Raw genomic sequence first — 19,445 nt, 5'->3', positions numbered from 1 at the left:
CAAAATGGCATGCCTAATGAGGACTGAAATGCATTTCATTATGCCGTCGTGTCGACATCTAAATGCATGGCCCCCGAACTTCAAAACGGCACTTTGCCGAGTCCTACTTGACCCAATTCCCTTCTCCTGCCACTGTTAGTGGCAGTGCCACCTGTGCGTTAATTGCTGCTACTGCCACCTGGAGATGAAAGGCTGCAGGACAGGTGCAAATGGTTGAAAGACTCAAGTGTTCTGGGTTTGGGGCCTGGCCAGGCCAGAGCCCAACCCAAAGCCTCTGAATCTGAATAATTCAAGCTATAGATCTCTTACAAGCCATTAGGCTGTAATTTCGGCCACCATCTCTGCATCTCTGCGCCGCATTCGAGACACATTTGTGCTGCTCAATCACCGAATTCCTTTCAATAGCCAAGAACAGACGAGAATAGCCTAGCCAGAGCCCACAACAATGGCACAAATACATCTATCTATCCTGGGTATTTTTAATGAAGTGTATCTAATATAGAAATTAATTAAACAAAACAGCAAACGACAGCAGCAGGCTCTGCTTCTGGTTCTGGTTCTGTTCTATCTGGTCTGGTCTATTTACATGGCCTGGGTGTGGATTGCAAGACATTTGCCACATGCCACTGGCCATGGGAGTAGGCGAAAAAAAAAAAAAATATAGAATAGGGGGTGAGTGCTTCATCTCATTGCCTTCACAGGTGACAGCACAAGTTCAACGCGTTGAGTGAAAACAGAAAACTCAGCTGCCTGCCTTGCTTTCCTCGCCTGCCTGGCTTGCTGCCTCACTTCTCTTCGGAATTCATTCATTATGCTTATTAGATTTGCCTGTCAGTGGCATTCCGTTGTGTCTTCTACGTTCTCTATTGTTATTCTGGCACATTTATGGGATGCACAGACAGAAAGACGTATAACATATACCCGTACACATCCGGAATCATTACGGGTATACGTTTCAATTTAATTACATTAAAATGTCCTCATCTAGGGTCTCTGGTTTGCATTTCATGGGCCTTTGAAATATTCACTAATTGCCGATTTCTAAGCCCACAAAACCAGATGAGTTGTTACGGAAGTCTGAACATACTTTAAAGCTACTATATCTTCATAACTTGCCTCCCAAAACTCATACTTTAAGAACGAAAAACACTTCCATTGACTCGACCATTTCCGCAGCGGAAAAATTTCACTTTTCATCTTAATATGTGACACTTATGGCATGGCATGGCAGTGCAAGTCTTTTAATCTGGAATGCTCTGGCCTCTTGCCTTGCCTGGCCAAAAGCGTCTGCAGTTATACCAACTACGATAATGCCAAAAGTGTGTGAAAGTTGCCAGAGTTTGTCATGCAATTAGAGCAACATGCGACGAAGACAGCTCTGGGAAACTCATGCTGTTGCTGCCACTTCGCTCCGCTCCGGTTCGGTTGGGAATGCAATGCGTTTTTCCGCTTGCCCAGCTTCAGTACAGCTGGAAAATCAAGTTTTCCCATAGTGTTGCCATGGGCAGGAAATAGAGCAACAATCGGCCGACCATCCAAAAGTGGTTTTCACCAATTGAACTTGTTTTCTTTCAGCAGTTTTGCTGGCAAGTTGCAACAGTATCTGTTTCTGTTGCATCCATTTTTCCTACTTCTGATGCAAGGCAACACAAATCGAACGAAATCGAAAACGAAAACGAAAATCACTTTCGGAATGTGCGTCGTTGCCATGGAGCCATTGAACTTTAGCTGATCAGGAGTAGGAGCTAGTGGCCATCATATCATCATGATGGCAGTGGTTATGTAAGTTTCGCATTGGAAGTGCCCGGATTGGATCCCCACTATCCGAGACTGTGCGACGTTTAGCTGTTTGTTTTCTATTCCGGCAGTGGCAGTGCAAATAGAAATATGCGTAAGTGGATGAGAAGGAAACATTGTTGCGGCGAAAGTTTTTTCCATTTCCCAGCCCACCTCCTCCCTAACCAACGGACCACCGACGTATTTGATAGCTCTTGGCCATAAACGCCGCTCTTGTTGCCATAAAAACTGGAGCAATTGCGAACCGCATGTTGCTGGATCAGTGGAAGGATGTGGCGGAAAGGAAGTAAATAATGCGGCAAAACGAAATTGCTGAAATGGGAAATGGAAAATGGAATATTGCGGACACAAGTGGAGCTTGAACAAGAGCTGGAAATTGAATTTACCGGCAACTCCTTTCCATGGACAAGACGACAAGACATCAGACCCGACCAGAACTACAAGCCTTGACCAATCCTTTAAAGACAATCCAATAAATTAATTCAATAAAATTGTACTTTCCTAATCTTATAAACCGCGAACATAAATTCATTAATTGCCAGCCAAAGGCCGAAATAGTGATAAATGCTGTCGTTTATATTAAATCCGAGGAATTTACGCGACACATTTCAACACGGAGTGAAATGATGGCACAAAAAAGATCAGTGTGCATCGCTGCCATTGCCATTGCTGTTGTCGTTTCTGTTTCTGTTGCCGTTGAAGTGTCGTAAATAAATTCGAAATCTAAATCAAATGAAAATGCAAATATGCATCATATACCATAGATCACAGCGATTTAAGTGTCTGAATATTTGCCAGCCGCCTTAAGTAAACAAATACACAAAAATACACAAACGAGGAGCCCACTTGCATAATTTCTTAATTTTATTTTCGCGAACAACGAACACTGAACACTGAGAAGAATTTCATTGAAATCCGGCGTACGCCACTGCACTCTACCCCCGTTGGACACTCCATTCTATTTCCGCAGCAGAATGAAAATAAAATTTTATTCAAAAATTACCATTTATGAGGTGGATAGCTGGATAGCTGGCTGGCTGGCTAAACACATTCTGTTTTCATTAATGGCTTTTGTTTTGTGTTAATGAATTTTGGTTTTGGCCAACATTTCAAGGTCTATGCCAGCACAACTTGATTATGCCAATAGAAATATTAAATGCCAATATTTTCTATAAATGGAATTTTTTCCTAACACGCCTGATTTCCAATTCAAAGCAGTAGAAATTGAATTTTCCGGATGATTAGTTTTCAATTGAGTGGGAAAATAATTGAGAGATGGAAAAGTCTTATTTTTGGTTCAAAACCTCACTTAAAGCCATGGTAAGAAATCATTTTTAAGCATCAGGTATTTTTGATTCAACTTTTCTCTCCCCAGAAATACATCTTTCTAGTCATTTTTCTTGGCCTCGTCCACGGCCAAGAACTAGTAGTTCATCAGGCGGAAATGTGCATGCCGGCCATTACCAGGACAGATCTGTACGATATCGCCTTGGTAGCTGGCGTCAAGATGCTAATCAGACAGATCGAGAAATCCATCGATCAGAAGCCACTCCCCACGGACTTGATTGTCCAGGTCACCAACATGGCGTCTTATTATTTTCTGGCCGGGAAGAATGTTCGGTTCATTCTGGAGATGCTCTTTCTGGATTGCACAATAAACAAGCCACGTCCGGACGAAAAGCACGATTATGAAGTCCAGGGTGCTGATCCGGAGAAGAGTTTTATTTGCCTCATGCATGGCGAAGTGGAGGAGTGCTACTCGTATCACTACAACCCGGAAGAGGACATATATCCGGATGAGCCGGAGAAGACAGCCACGACAGTGGCTCTTGGAAATGCCACGGAGACTACAGCTAGCCCAACGGATGAGAAGAAGCCAGAGAGTCCTGCAAATGGAACTGTTGCTCAAAGGAGTGGACACCGTCCTCGCTTCAGATCGATCATCCAAAAGAGAAGATTTCGGTTTTAGATTTTTGCATTTAATATGTGTATTAAATGCATTTCAAATGTTTTTCCATCTGGTGCACTCAGCAAATTAAAAAGCAAAACTAAAAAAAGGCGTTTCTGGTTGGGTTTCTCCCAGGACCAAATGGGAACCACAAGCAACGAATTGAACAAGAGTCGACGAGGTCTGTCGTTTATTAAAATCGGAAGCACATGAGCTGGGGCGGAAAAAATAGGAATAGAGAGAGAGCCTTCTGCAGCTGCCTGCCTCATGCCTCATGCCTCCTATCCTCCAATCCCCCAATCCCCAATCCCCTTCTCATGACAAGTGGCACAAAAATATTTCATAAACATGCCGCGAACGACGCAATTAAATGTCAAAGCGCAGCGCAACCATTTTGTTATTTGATTGCCCAGAGGCAGTCGAAGCTGGAGCAATAAATTGTGGCGCTGCCACCGACAGCAGCACCGACAGCGCCTGTTGGGAACTGTGGCAAGTGCACATGCAGCACATGCCCCGGCTCCATGCAGCCAGCACCTGCTATCCGTAGCACTTTGCCTAAGCAAATAGAAGCGGCACACACCACATTATATACATACATAGAGGCTTACAAGCCTTGGTGCCTAAGATACACAGAGGCCAGAATCGGTGTTTATCAGCCTCTGAGCCCGAGAGTTGACATAAGTTTGTTAATTTACGAGTTGCACGGCTAATTCCTCAAGGAGCCACCAAAGGTTGCCAGCCGTGTTTGCGTGGGACAAATTATCCCACGGCCCATGGCTCACGGCCAATGGCCAGCGGATACGGTGCGTATACGCGATTTTCCCATGCCCTGTACTGCGTTGCTGCCTGTGGGCCACCAACCCATAGCTGAGCTAATTATGAGCTTCATTGACTAAAACCATAGACCTCATGCTGCAGAAAACGGGGAGAAAAAAACGACTGGCCATCGGTCAGGGCATAAATCACGTATACGCCATGTTGTACCTGGCAAGACATTGATTTATGTCCGACGAGATATTTTCAGTGCAATTTTTAAGTAACTTTTATTATGACAAACGCGACTGTGCGCAGCTTGCTTCGTTTATTCACGATATTTCCAGCCAACGCAGCTCATCCTGGAGGGTTTCAGCATATTTTTCCTTAACATTTGGCAGGACATCGGAGGAGGAGCTGCCCCTGCCACTGCCACTACCGCTTCCAGTTGATAAATTGCCGCCTATTAAGAGCGCACTTAATGGTGCATAACGTGTGATATATTGACAGCTGACTGGCTGGATGGTTGGCATGTGAAGCCTAAAGCGAGCCTGGCCAGGAAATGGGTCAATTAATAGCCAGGCAGATCCATCTGCCGAGGGAATAACTGCCTTAGAAGCATATTCTCAATATACAAAATTTATTTGCCTAAATAAAATTCTCCCCCTAGGCTAATTCCGTTCCTAAACTTCACAATAAACGTACTCACTCAAAATCTCATTATGTTAAGTAAAAGACGGCCAGGAGAGAACATTTCCCCAGTGTGTCTATATGCAAAGGCAAAACAAAGAACCAAAAATTATTACCACTTTTACTTGGCTTGCAGCAAATTGAATTGATTTTAATCTTCATCTCAGTACATACCCATACCACCCATCCAAGCTCCGACTCACTTCTTGTTTCAATAAAATTTGCATTTGAAATCGCTTTGCAGAGTATACAAAAAAATAAAGAGAAAAACTTACACAGGAGTCTTACTCGTGTGTGCCTGCCTGTTTCCTCTGCGAATTAAATTCGGTTCCAATAAAAAAAAAGTTAAAAACGAGCGACGAGCAGAAGGAAAAAATTTGCAAACACTCGGCCAACTTTTATGCGTGTGCCGGATACGATAAGAGCCACCGCTGGCGATGCCAAAACAGATACAGAAATGGTAAGAGACTCAGGAGGCTGAGGCGGGGGTGGGTCGACTGTGTCTACCCACAATCTGCCCGCTCGCAAATAAACTTAAAAGACATATGAAAATCAGTTTTTGAATATTGGCGAAGAGCAAACAGGCATGAAGAGAGGAAGGCAGGGCTGGGTAGCTGGGGCGACTGTTGCTGCGTATCCTTATTTTTCCTGCTGGGAAAAGCATTTTTTTCCTGGCTCGAAGCCAGGGGGAGCCCTCGGGCCAGGCATTAGGGTAAATGTATGAACACAAATATCTGTGTGCGAGCTTGACTACATCTAGGGAGGGGGCGGAAGGACTGGCTCTGTGTGAGCCTGCATCCTATCCAGCAGCAGCAGCAGCAGCAGCAGCAAGTAAATGTAGTACGAGGAATTTAGATTTTTGGGTCATTACTTTGCCAAAGAAATTGGGAGGGAAGACAAACGCATAGTCCATAGCATACCATAGCCATTCGCTAATGGCCCAGCGCCATCGATATCCACTGTAATGGCTGCTAATATCGCACTCCATTCAAACCACTGACTATAATCGCTCGACACCGCACAAAGCCACACACATGGCGGCGCGGCTGGCAGGACACATAATCACAATCGTATTTACTTTTCAGGCCAAAAGCCCAGAAAGCTCTCGGCCTCATCGCCAATGCAAATTGAGCGGCGCAACCAAAAGCCAATGGAACCACCTTTTTCGGTTCAAACCCATCATGTTAACTCGATTTTCCCGATTGCAAGCTCAAAAATTTATGACCTCGGTGTCCAAAGAGTTCATCAATGTGTGGAGTGAGTGAGATTATCGGTTGGCAAACGAACTATTAAAATCTGATTAAAGTCCAATCAGAGTGAAGTGCCTCTCGAAGATTAGTTTCCTAGTTTTATGTCTGATTAGATTATAAACTCGTAATCCCTAATTGGCCGACTAAGTTACGCAAATGATGGTGCTCCGGGCAAATTAGTTGGAACAGCAATTATTTCGAGTTAATTGAGACATTGTTTCGGGAGTCAATTAAAATTAGGATTGTAATTGAATCCTTTGACTTTATTGCCACTAAAATGTATGGGCCACTTGAAGCGAAACGAACTGAATTCGGGCCAAACAAGTTTCGCAACAATCTTGCAACTTTGGGCCATCAATTAAAAAACCTTTTTGCCAAAATTAGCGCACTCAATTAATTTGAAAACACTTTTACTAGCCCTGCGAACGGGGCAGGTAGTGATGGTGGTGGTGGTGCAACCATCTTAACGGGTACACCTTTCTGCCCTACACACACACACGTTAGTGTGTGCCTTGACAGTGAGTGAAATTTCAATTAATCAAGCGGCGGAAAGGATCCCTCTGGACGGGTTAACCTGTGTCTGCACAGCAACCGGAATCGACCCAAAAACTGCCAGGTAAATGGGGCAAGGCAAGGCAAGGCAAGGCAGTGGCAGTGGCAGAGACAGGGGCACGCCAAGGTGGCTGCCACGAAAATTTCGCAACTAGAGGAGCAGGCTAGCTCGTAGTTTCCCTTTCGCTCGCACTCTTGCAGGTGGTGATTAGTCATTATTTATTTTAAAATCAATTAGTTTGCCTTGACGTCGTGAGAGAGAGTGCAGGTTGGACTATAAAGCTGCCCCAGGAAGGGGGTTGGGTGGTCTTTGGGTGGGTGAAGGTGGTACCCATAAAAAGTTCACGACTCATTGGCAGGGAAAAACATTTTTGCACATAACTTTTGGCTTTCGGGTTTTGTGCTGAGTAATTTGGCAAATATTTGACATTTGTTTTTGTTCAATTAGTTCACAAAATTTCCCAAATTTTCCCCAAAATTGATTTCTGTGACCGCTTCCCGTCCGCTTGCACTCCCTCTTTACATGGCTGCCACATAACAATAAAATGCAGAAAATATTCCTTACACATGTCGGCAACTAATTGGCAATTACATATCCTGTAGCTGCTGGATACCACAATTGACAATCAATAAAATGGCACAACTTCATATTCTGGCAAAAACTAATTAAGTTTTGAAATTCATTCATTAAATTTTCTGTGGCACCTGACAAATATTTTGAATTTAAAAAAAGAGAAGAGAAATTCTAAGAAACTGTGGCACTGGCACCTGATGACTGTGAGTAATTGAACGAATGAGGAAATGAATTCTGCATACCTGATGAGCAATGAAGACATCATCGTAATTATTATCATCATCGTCTTGATTCGTCTCCATAGACAAAATGCAAATCCACAGCGAGTACAACTACATATAGACCCAATGTCAATGCTCACAAAATGCCAACAGAAATGTAAGACAGGAAATTAAATTTACAAGAAATTGCACAAAGTCGACCTGAAAGACTACGACTCTAAACTGTTGCATATCCATCTTGCCAGGATAAGGACAAGGACATGCCTTTGGCTGCTGTGAAATTGAACATTATTGTTTGGGATTAGTTGGTGGATGCGTTAAGCTGAGCTGTCAACGTTTACAGATTACATTTTTGAACGAAACACAGTCACAAATCAGCAGAAGCTTGATTTTATTTTAATTAGTTTTCATAGCTGGGTTTTTGAAGACAAAAAGGGAATATTATAACAATCGACAAGCCGGACAGGACAGGCTTTTTAAGCTTTACGCTAGCCAACAATTAGAGCCTTTTGCCAGAACCCATCCACCATCCCTCCTAGCTACAGTGACTTTTGTTGTCCTTTTTGCCACACAACTCGCAGGGCACAAAAGCTTATGAAATTAATCAAACAATGTGCTGGGGGGACCCGACTCATGTGGTAGCAGAACATGCATAAATCAGAGCCAGTTTTCCCTGGGAAATAGTTGTGTTGAAACAACGTCCCCAGAGATTTTGTCGTCATCATCTGGCAGAGTGGAGAGCCACGGCTCTGACACTGACTCTGCCTTCTGGTTCTGATTCTGCTTCTGGTTCGGGTTCTGGCCAAAAAGTCAAAAGCTGGGGCTGCGTTCCGCACAATTCCCATTCATCAGAGGCTCTTAGTTCAAGCATTTCAGCAGAATTTTCAGCTAGGGCTGCCGGATTGCTTGGCCCATATAATAACGCTCTAATTTGCATGTGCAGCAAATGCTGCCAAGGCACAGATGTTGCTGCTGCTGCTGCTGGTGGTGCAGTCGCTGCAGCAGGATGATCACATGAAAAATTTATTTCAACGCATGTCACACATGTGCCACGCCTTCTGCCATACCGCCCCAGAAACAAATGAAGCTTGCCGCCCTCCCTATCCCTGCAAATATTATATTTTAACGAAATTTCATTTAAAACTGAATTTATTCAAGCCCACAGTCAGTGGTTTTGCGGTGGCTTCCATACCCGCCCAAGGTTGCCCTCCATTAGGAGCACATTTTCCATTACATGCCAGGCAAAAGTTTAATTGAATAAGTTTCTTTTTCTCTTTATTTTTTATCCACAACTTGTCAGCCGCGGAGCAGGGTAGGTTATTTTACCCTCTTCGTTGCAATTAACTTGGATAGTGCATAATTCAGGCTGACTGGCTGGTTGTCTCACTGGTGACCTCCTAAGATGTTTTTCTCGCTGTCTTTGTCGCCGAGTCACCCTCTCTGAGTGGAGCAGGAGGCAAATACGGGCCTTGCAGGCATTTTGCTAATTCAATTTCCTAGCCATCAGCGACGTTTGCCATTCGCATTCGCGTTCGCGGTTCGCATTCATTGTGTTTTGGACAAGTTGCCTTGTCTTTTGTTACAGTTACAATTTCCCAACGTCAACAGTTAACAGCAGTTTGCATATTGCGCAACTGCAGCAACAAAGCGGCCGCAGGGCTCTATACTACTCTACCCCTCCTCGAAAACGAACCGAACCGAACCAAACTAAGCCCAGCCACTCACTTCATCCGCCGGCGACCACTAAAATTGTCGCTATCTGAGCTAAAATTAAATGCTTAGTTGGACGACAACCGCCGATGACAGTTGCACAATGTCCCCGTCAGTCTTTTGTTTCCCTGCATGTACTCTCTCTCTCTCACAGTGTAGGAGGTGGAGGAGTGCCGTGCCTCCTGCCACCAATTTACGTGGCATGCATCTTTGAACACTGACAACAGCAGCAGCGACTGCCATTGACTGCTGGCCCCAAGAAACATGCCCCAAGGTCCACGGATCTAAAGAGCGACTCTTGACATGTGATATTGGAACTTTGGTCCTTGCTCCTTGCCCCATGCCCCATGCCCCTTGCTAAGCATTTTCCACCTGCTGCACCGCAACGAGTCGAGGTAAGTGAATAAGTTCACTAGGGCAAATAATGTCAGAGTATCCACTCAAAAGATTTCATGAAAAACTGAACTTGGCTTAGAGACAACGCTGCGTATACTTAATGTCGCATTAAGTATCCGCAGTGTTGGCTGCCTACACACTCAGTACTAAACTTGATAAATTCTCTTAAAAATCGTTTTACTCTTCATCGAAAAAATTGTCTTTTGGCAACATTTTCATCTACAAACTGCCATTTGACCACTTAGGCCCTTTTAAATGTCGAATTCCGCCACTTATTGCTCTCAGGACATCCCACTCCATACCCATCCCATGAATGCAATCAGTATTTCGAGGAGACATCAACCGAAAGCTACACTCAATTACGCACAATGACGATGACGAGATGCCAACGATGATGGCCAAATTGCCGGCAATATTTTCCCACCAAGTCGACAGCAAAGTATGGCCTGCCGATGAGATGACAACAGTTAAACAATTGCAAAATGCCAGACCCCGTCCTCGGTTCTCCATCCTGCAGCAGCCTCCTGCCTCCTTCTTGCCCTGTTTGCAAAATGGCCAATAGCTTGTCAGATTCAGATTTGGATCGACGGGCTGACTGGCCGACTGGCTGGATTGTTGGCTGGCAGGCTGCAAGTGCCAAAATTCGCCAATTATCGTTGCCTAAGGGGGGGCACAGAGTGCAGTGGTTGTGGCACCAACAAAAGCCACTCACACTTTGTGGCAGGCAGATGATGGAGGCAGACAAGCGACTCTGAAGCCAGAAAATAATAAAGCAAAATTATTATCTGGCCAGAAATGTTTCAATAACAGGCGAAAGAGACATTGTGCGACAGACAGGGAGCTCTGCTCCACCGACAACAATGGGGCAGCAACAGTAGCAGCGTCCAAGATGACATGCGGGGGGATGGACGGAGTAAATGTTTGGCTTCCTCAATTTGCGGCAGACTGTTGCCAATATTTTGCAATAAAATACCTCACACTTACACTCCCCCCTGCCACAACCGAACTGAACCGAAAAAAGGTACACGAAATGATGTGTTGATGGCAGATACGATTGGAGTACTCCGGCATACATGTCGGCGTTCTGTACAACAATTGAAAAACACTCAGCAACTGAAATCGAGCTCAAGTAAGTAACTTTCCGTCACAATTGTCGAGTGTACAGAAGGGGTCGTTGGGAACAAAAACAGGATGATGGTTGCAGTAGCAGCTGCTGCCCATTTCAGAGCCAGAATGGGGAATTGTTTCTTCACCTAGTTTTTCTGCTACTCGCAGCTATATTCCTTTTTTTTTGCTGATAACTTTCAAATGCAATGCCGCAGGCTGTTATGGCATGGCAATAATGCAAAACACAACAGGGGGTGGTGGTGGGCTTGTGTCGGTTTGCGAGGCAAATTCTGACGTTCAATTTCTCATAAAAGTTTCCCCATGGCAGCTGAAGCAACACGGAGCAACCGACACAACAGCATCCGCAGGACAAGTCGAAGGAGAAGAGCCACCGCCGACGAAAAGAAATATATATGACACACAATTCAAACTTGGGAATTGCATTCCATGTTGCCTGAATATTTCATAGAAAAAATAAAATACAAAAAAATGGGAATCAGAAATGTGAGCGGAATTGATGATTCTATCGGCGGCAGTGGATATACCATACCTTAAGAAATACCTTAAGATTCCTATTTCTTCCCACCTTAGTGAATTGAATAACTTCTAGTACGTTGAATTAGAAACCTGCCACTTTCTTAGTCTTTATTTCCCTCTGTGCAAGTCTATCCGTCTGGAGTAGTCAGAACCACTTTGGCATTAAAATTAAAAACACTTCCGCTTCTGTGCCGGAAACAACTGTAAAACGAGGCGGATTTGCGGACCGGGCTGCTGTAGTCATGCTCCCATTTACAGTTGTTCCAGCCAGTCAGCCGCTTGAGGCACAACTTCCGGCCGCGATGTTGGCCATTTTGTTTTTACAGGCGCGCCTCGGTTGGATTTGCGGCCCAACAGTCGTCGGCCTCATCTCCTCTGAGGACGGCCTGGTGGAGCTTTACGCATTTCACTCAGGACTCGGGGGAATCAGGCGGCTCAGGACTCAGAAATGATTCAGAAACCAGCACCGGATGGAAGGGTACTCTTGCCCTTGGGAATCGGCTTAGAGGTGTGAACGATTGTCGGGAAATCCGACACCGAAATCCCATGCCTTCCCACGCACACACACACACATGCCATGACAAAGCCATAAATATGTTAATCAGAATGAATTGCAATTGGAATTGCAACGCTCCCAGGTTGCCAGCCATTTCTCTTGCTTAGCATACTTTTTGGGGCTTCGGGGGCTAAAGATTTTCCGCCTCTGGCTGGCTATATGGCATGTGCTGTGTGCTCGTTGTTATTTTAATGTCATGCTCATTAACAGAGAATGCCATTTGCAACTTTTGTCGGCTACAGTGCAGCTTCCTTCAATGCGCTTTAAAACTTTGGCAAGCGGGTATGGCAACAAAATTTTAATTTTAATTAACCTCACTGCCATATGCCAGGCATCCGACAAACCGCAGAGAAGAAATTATGCAAAGGATGGCAAGAGCAGGGAAAAAATTAAATAAATAGGACGATGGTGGGGAGCCACGACTGTGGGGCGGCCACGGCTCGGGGCACATCAGATTAAAAAGTAAACTTTTTAATAAAAATCACTTTAGCATTTCATTTGCTTTCCAGCAAAATGAAGAACCCGAAAAAAGTTTGTGGTAAAATTAAAAATACTTATTTATGCAGCAAACACAACAATAACAGCAGCGCATAAAAAATAAATAAAATAATGAAAAGAAAAAAGAAAAATGTGTTTATATTTTTTTTTCTCCACGCAAATAATGAAAAGCGTTCATTGTGGCCAAAAAAAAATAATAATAATGGAAGAAGTCCGCGAATAACTGGAGGAAAAGGCCAAAGAGCTGCGAAATGCAGCCGCAGCAGATAATACATAGAAATTTAAGAAGGCCAACCGAAATATGAAGACAAAGGACCCACAAAATTTGCATATTAGCAATGGGGAGGGAAAACTTAACAAAAAATTGTTCAAGAAAGTTAGAAAACATAAAGTTTGGCCAAAGACTAAACAAAGCCAAACTCCGGTATGATTGCTTCCTTTATTTCGAGGCTTTATGCTTTATTTCATTACCGTTGTTGTTCCTCGCAAATCACCTCTGAAAGTGAGTCCGAGTAAGTGAAAGGAACGGATTCACTGCAAATTAAACACGAAATTGAATTCTGCTCATCATAATTTCCCCAAGGATGCTTATTAGGCCAAAAAGAAAACGGGCTGCGGGCTGCGGGCTGCGGGCTGCGGGCCACGGGCTATGGGCTATGGGCTACGGACTACGAGCTGCGGGGCAAAGCCCCCAAAGATTTCATCCTGTTTCCTGTTTCTTTGAATTGCGAAATTCTTACTCGACGGCGTTGTCATAAGTGCAACTGAGACCATGCCTGCCACTGCTGTTATTTTCTGATTGTGCCACGGAGGCAACGTACAAAAAAAAAAAGGACGATGATGAGGATGAGAGCACACACACACATACCTAATCCAAAGGGGAAATTGACAAAGAAACTACAACGGCCAGGGAAAAGTGATCAACTATGCATAAACTCATTTGGCAGGTCGGCGGAAATGATGGGGTAACTTTATCGTCAGGGATTCCAAATAGGGAGGGTCGGGACGAGACTTTCAACAGATAAACACACAAATGTCAAATGCAGCCAAGCAACACAACACAATTGAGTTGTTACCATTTACCTTTCAAATTACAAATTAACTTTTCAAAGAACACATCAACAAATAGTGCAAGGCAGGGGCAACAAATGGTCCAATCATGGCAAAATATTTGCCAACACGAAACATATTTAGCCACCCAACAAATTTTGGCTCCTGGGCTTGCCAGAAACCACTAGTAAACATGCAACCTCCTCCTCCCCATAAACCCAAGCTAACCGAGAACAAAACCAATAAAAAATAAATAAGTAAAAAATAAAATGAAATAACAGAAACTCCCAATGAATCTATTACACTTTGAACTCTGCTCGTTCTGTTTCGGTGTAGAGGGTGTAGAGATCCGAACGCCCTTTCAAACCAATTGAATTTCGACTTTTTAGCTGGAAGCAAAGTAAAACTTTATCCCAACAACTAAAATCCACAATGCCGAATACCGAATACCGAATAGCGACTGCCGAATGCTGAATACCGAATGCCGTGGCCATGGCAAATTATCAAACAAATAGCATGGCTAAGAAAATTTGCTTGTGAAACTTTTTAGATTGTCTGGAGAAGGAGGAGGTTCCGGATGGGTCAGAGGCTGACTGACTACTTACTTACTATCGAAAATCAACGAAATAACTCCCTGGCATCCCATAACACACAACAGAAGCTGCGGGGGAGCAAAGCAATGGCCAAGAAAGTTTTTACTCAACTCCCCACAGTGTTTGATATAAAGAAACTTCGCATAGGGGTTGCTGGGTCGGAAGATTGGCAAAAGGCGACGGTGGCAGCGACAGCAAAGACGAGGCCAAGAACCAAAGTATGACCCAACCCCCAAGTCTCTAATTGAAACCTAGGCAACGACGAGAGAACTTCAACTTTTGCGTAAAATGCAATTAAAAGCAGCAGCCAAGCATCAGTTAGAGACGGATTTTTACTTAATCTTTTGCATCAGTTCTGTCCCCAAAGCCCAAGACCATCCACAAACACTTTCTAGATCAGAGGACGGAGGCGGCGCCTCGCCGGCAATTGTTGTTTTTTGGGGGCTTGGTAGTGTGGTGTGGGTAGAAAACTTTAGTGTTTGAGCCTGGCCTAATGCTAAAAAGCAAGGCAATTCTAAATGTTATTTACGCACAACAAATTAGAACATCAAGGCTTAAAAAGCTGGGCAGCAGTAGCAGCATCAGCAGCAGGAACGAGAGGCCTCAGATTTTGTTTGGCAAAAATTATAAACGAGCCCCCAGGCCAGGTTACATAAGTTTTGATAACAAGCCGAAGCAGAGAGAGCAGTGGAGGTTTTTAGTTTATAGTTTGCGGCTTTCAGATAATGCAAAAGTTGTAACTATGTAGGTACTAGGTGGTAGCCTCGGGGCGTTGAATTTCCTTTTGCTTCGGTGGCTAGGCTGCTACTGAGAGCTAGAAAGACGAAAACTTTCCCCAAAAACGATCGATAAGCAACAAAGTATATGTATGGAATTTGGGGCGAGAAATTATTCCGTCCAAATTAAGCCAACATCCACTTTCATTCAGGCCGAAGAGCCTTAATTAAGGGATTAGTCTCGCTCGTCTCGAAATCCTTTCCTCTTGATTTGCGGCCAGGCAGCATTTATCATTATTTTGCCAAGCGAAGAGAACCGAAAACTGTGCAGGGTTTTTGCTGAAATTTCACACTTTGATAGTCGCAATTGAAATAGAAATACTCGAAATGCTTCAAATACTGCCGAATGCTGGGGATACGCTATAAAAAATCAATTAATTTTGCACTTCACACGCACACAAAGAGGACTGACTGTGTTGCTCGAAGCCAAATCGATTTGTTAGGAAGAGAAAAAGAAAACACCCACACACACAGGGAGGAAAAGGAAGTGTTGATGGTCCTGGCAGGCCACAAAGTCGACAACGAAATGAAGACACATGTTCCTGCAATAATATTGAGCTAGGAACTAGGGGGATCCTTGAATTGCCACCCAAACCACTTCGAACGGTTCTCATTTCCTTTTTTTTTTTGCGACTCAGTTTTTGGTCTTCTCCTCTATTGCCGAGAAGGAGGATTCTTTCCGACTTTCACTTAACACCAGGCCCGTGGCAGCCAGTCACGTTTTAGGACCCGAAACAAGTCAAGAATTCGATTATTTTTTTTTTGGACTCAAAAGTCCTCCACACTCAAGTCTTAATAGAATTCTTAAGCGCAATGGGAAATGGGGTTGAGATTGCAACGCTCTCATAACCACGTTAAAACGTTAATTTTTCATCCATGTGTCATTAGGAGGCAAGGCCTGAAAAAGTGTTGAGACCCAGAACTGTAAGTGCCGGCAATTAGAACGACTTTTCTTTCCCCCTCGACACTCTCTAGGGTGTGTGTGGGTATTTTCTGTATTTTTGTAAGAAAGGAAAAGAAATGAACTGATGAAATGCCAATTCTAGAGAGCCTAACCTAATAAGTTCTCCCTGAGCCGGAAGACAAATAAAAACAATAAATAATTCAAATATTTCAACTCAACCAAACAATCAACACCAACAAACAGTTTGGGTTTATCTTCTTATTTCCTTGTCGTTGTTCGGTAAAGGAAAAAAGGAAAGAAAATTAATGAGACTGATGTGGGTGTGGGTGTAGGCTTAGGTGTGGTGTATGGTGTGGTGGTTCAAGGATAAAGAAGAAGGGTCAATGGTCTTAATATTTGTGTGGTGGACTTGTGGGTGGTAGTATTCTTGGGTAAAAGGGGTCACAACATTTGTCAGCTAAACAGAAACTACAAATGAATAGGCGCCTTCTACTCACTGTAGGGCTGAGGTCGTGTACCGTATAGTGGCTCCTGCAGTAATGGCGAGCGGCCATTTCCAATCTCCTTAACTGAAATGAGATAAGAGCAAATGGCAAACAGTTTGCGCGTGATAAATGTATCCACAAATTTGTTGAATTTCTGTTTGGTTTTTGGTTTGGTTTTTGGTTGGTTGCTTGGTTCGTATCATATTGTTGTTGTTGTTGATGTTTCTGTTGTAGTTGTTGTTGTTGTTGTTGATTGATTGGTTGATTGGTTGCTTGGCTGTTTGGCATTTGTTGTTGTTGTTGTTGTTGTTGTGGTGTGTGTATCTGTGGCGTTGCTTCTTCATTTTCTTTTCATTCGATTTCGTATATACTTTTTCTTTTAAACTCCACTATAAGCTAACTAGAAAAAAAACCCTATCTCACATATATGTGTGTGTGTGTGTTTGATTTCCGGTTAACCTCCAGTAGAAAAAAAAAAAATAAAAGAAAAAGTAGAAAAAAAAAGTTTCCCATACCGGGAATCGAACCCGGGCCTTCTGGGTGAAAGCCAGATATCCTAGCCACTAGACCATATGGGAGCCACAAGTGCCTAGCTCCAAATATCATACATAGATAGTTCTTTCCCCTCACGAATATCAGAAGAAGAAAATAACATCTCAAGGAGGGGGAGGAATAGGAATAGGGGCCAGGCCATGGCGTACAATTTGTTCATAAATAAATTCACGCTAATGTTTTCGGGTTGTTCAGCTGTTCCCGCGTTATTCATTGCTTAGCATGCCAATGAATCAGTATTTATGTATATAATATAGTCGGAGGAAGGGGAAAAAAAAAACGACCAGCAGAGAGATAGACGTCGGGGTAGGTCAGTGAAACAAGCTCACAATTGAAACAAAAAAAATATATATAAATAATATTCAGGAACTTGGGAAGCGACTCGTGCCCCCAAATACAATATAACTTATATAATACATTTCGAGGGGATTAATTTATGACAACCACACACGTTTTAGCGAAATAAAAACGGACGTCTATGAGCCCCATACGTCACGGGGCCAAGATAAAAGGCGACAGCTCCATAAATCAAGAGCTTTTTAACGCAAAAGTTTATCGGGCATTAAGAATTTTTAAAGAGACAAGGAATGGCATTTAAAACAAATTAGAATCCATCAAAATATACAATTCTATTGCGACGGCCAATTCTACGGCATAATAGAGATCCCCAATCTTTTTCGCACGCTCTCCACGGCAAAGTTCCAGTTTTTCGTTCAGAGTTTTTAGTTTCAGGGCCGACTTGTAGTGGCCCGACCCGGTCTGACCAAAAAAAAACAAAACCACCAATCGTTCAATGGCGACCCCAATATAAATGCATATAACCAACAGTATTGCCACTAATGGCCCAACGAGTTGCTCGGAGAGAACCTGTTTAATTTATTTATTTGTTTTCGCTGCCCCACTATTTTTATTTTTGCCAAATTGTTTGGCAAGAGCAATGCAATTAATTTTTATGTACAACATTTTGCGTTTGTTTTATTGACTTTTTATGGTTAAATGGGCTAATGATTTACATCGATTGGCCCCCACCCGCCAGAACTTTATTTAACGGCCTTGCAAAATGCCAAATCAAGTGGATAATAGTGGCGGGAGAACTGCCCCACAAAATAGGGATTTTTGGTCATAAGTGGAATTATTTTTTAAAGCTTAAAAATAGGGGATCTACAGGCTACTATGTGCTAGACTGGGACTTTTCACAAATGCATTTAATTTAACATTAAACGACCTGAATCGATTATTTTTGCACTTAAAGCTATGAAAATGGTATTGTAGTTAGACATAGAGTTAGATTAGAGTGCTTCAACTGACTCACCTCCGGCACAGTCGCTGTGTAGTCGACGCCTCTCATCTCATCCATGCCGTCGTCTCTTCTGAGACAGGCCGAGCACAATTGTTTTTTTTCAGGATTTCTTATTCCTTTATTTATATATTTTTTTTCGAAATAAATACTTTTTTTTTGTGTGCCCGGCGTAGGGAACTACATGCATGAGATACGATATTGTCGGTAGCGATAACGATAGAGATAACGATACCGATACCAATACCAATACCAATACCGATACCGGACCCACTAATACCACCAGCGCACATACAACTCTGTCTACAGACCCCGAGAAATCAGTAGCGATAATAATACGAATATGGTATTTAGACTATGGCTGACATAACTTTGAACAGATCCCAATGGTAAAATGTATACTTTTATATCATTTTGATTTATTTTTTTATTTTTAGATGTTCCATCAATAAAAAATTGTAAATTAAATAAACTTCAATTAATTGAAAGCTGAGGTTCATGGTATGATAAATAGAACAAAAACTATATGTATATATAATCTATACATAAAATCCAACAAGCAGTTCTATTAATTATGTGATTTTGTCAATTATCAACCAGCTATCGGGACGAGCTCTCTCACATTATCGGTTTCGTCGGATTGTTATCGAGTCAACACCATCACAGGCACAGCAACAACCACAATATTCAAATGGCAACATACATACACATATTCAAATGTATATCTCATGTTCTGATTAGCTTTATTCCGATATTTTGCTTCAGTTTTATGCAATAAAATTCAAAATCATTTTTGCAACTTCTGCGGCACTCAAACAACATTTTTTTTTCAAGGATCTGTTCAAATACGTTTTATTTTTTTTGCTTTTCGTTTTAATAACGACTACTAATTGCTGGGGTTGTAATGGCAGCTGTAATAGTAGCATTAGTAGGAGAAATGGCAGTAGCATGTAGTCTCTAATTTGTAGCATCTTGTAGGAGAGGCTACCATTTTGATTTTTATTTCCATGGCGCTGCGCGTTGCATTTCCATTCCATTTCCGTTTCAAGCCGCCATTGCTGATTCAGTTTCTGCTTCGATGAATTTTCCGATTTTTCCGATCGATCGCTCCTCATCTGCAGCGGCTGCGGCTGCATCTGCATCTTCAAGTGCACCTTGCAACAACAACAGTGCCGCCTTGCATCTCTCCTGCACACAGA

General features: G+C 43.0%; 2 protein-coding genes and 1 non-coding gene across 25 annotated transcripts in view; 1 reads left to right on the top strand and 2 right to left on the bottom strand.

Annotated features, from left to right (window-relative positions):
• The window catches only part of LOC6496019 (heterogeneous nuclear ribonucleoprotein L), a 100,821-nt gene that overhangs the window by 19,866 nt on the left and 61,510 nt on the right, over positions 1-19,445 (bottom strand). For 12 of the 23 annotated variants that reach the window (XM_032450284.2, XM_032450283.2, XM_032450282.2 and 9 more), the window contains one exon: positions 16,410-16,481. The exons of 7 other annotated variants lie outside the window; for them this stretch is intronic. In XM_032450284.2, the coding sequence (XP_032306175.1) occupies positions 16,410-16,481 (72 nt within the window). The remainder of the gene's footprint in view (positions 1-16,409; positions 16,482-19,445) is intronic. 4 more of the 23 variants (XM_032450289.2, XM_032450290.2, XM_032450292.2 and 1 more) reach the window with 1 other exon arrangement.
• Positions 3,050-3,854, top strand: LOC6494588. Its single transcript, XM_001960017.3, has 2 exons — positions 3,050-3,117; positions 3,173-3,854. Exons 1-2 carry the CDS (start codon positions 3,073-3,075, stop codon positions 3,764-3,766), a joined length of 639 nt encoding a protein of 212 aa, XP_001960053.2. The 5' UTR covers positions 3,050-3,072; the 3' UTR covers positions 3,767-3,854.
• Trnae-uuc lies at positions 16,904-16,975 on the bottom strand. Its single transcript has one exon. It is a non-coding gene; the product is annotated as a tRNA-Glu (tRNA).

Source organism: Drosophila ananassae, chromosome 3L (genome assembly GCF_017639315.1).
Source record: "Drosophila ananassae strain 14024-0371.13 chromosome 3L, ASM1763931v2, whole genome shotgun sequence".
Taxonomy (NCBI): Eukaryota; Metazoa; Arthropoda; class Insecta; order Diptera; family Drosophilidae; genus Drosophila; species Drosophila ananassae.
Note: the sequence above shows the minus strand (reverse complement) of the source record. Positions and strands in the feature narration are given on the sequence as shown.

Bases quoted from the DNA above. Each gene is read 5' to 3' on its own strand.
- LOC6494588 (XM_001960017.3), top strand. From the start codon at position 3,073: ATGGAAAAGTCTTATTTTTGGTTCAAAACCTCACTTAAAGCCATG. The intron at 3,118-3,172 runs GTAAGAAATCAT...TTCTCTCCCCAG, and splicing joins AAACCTCACTTAAAGCCATG to AAATACATCTTTCTAGTCAT.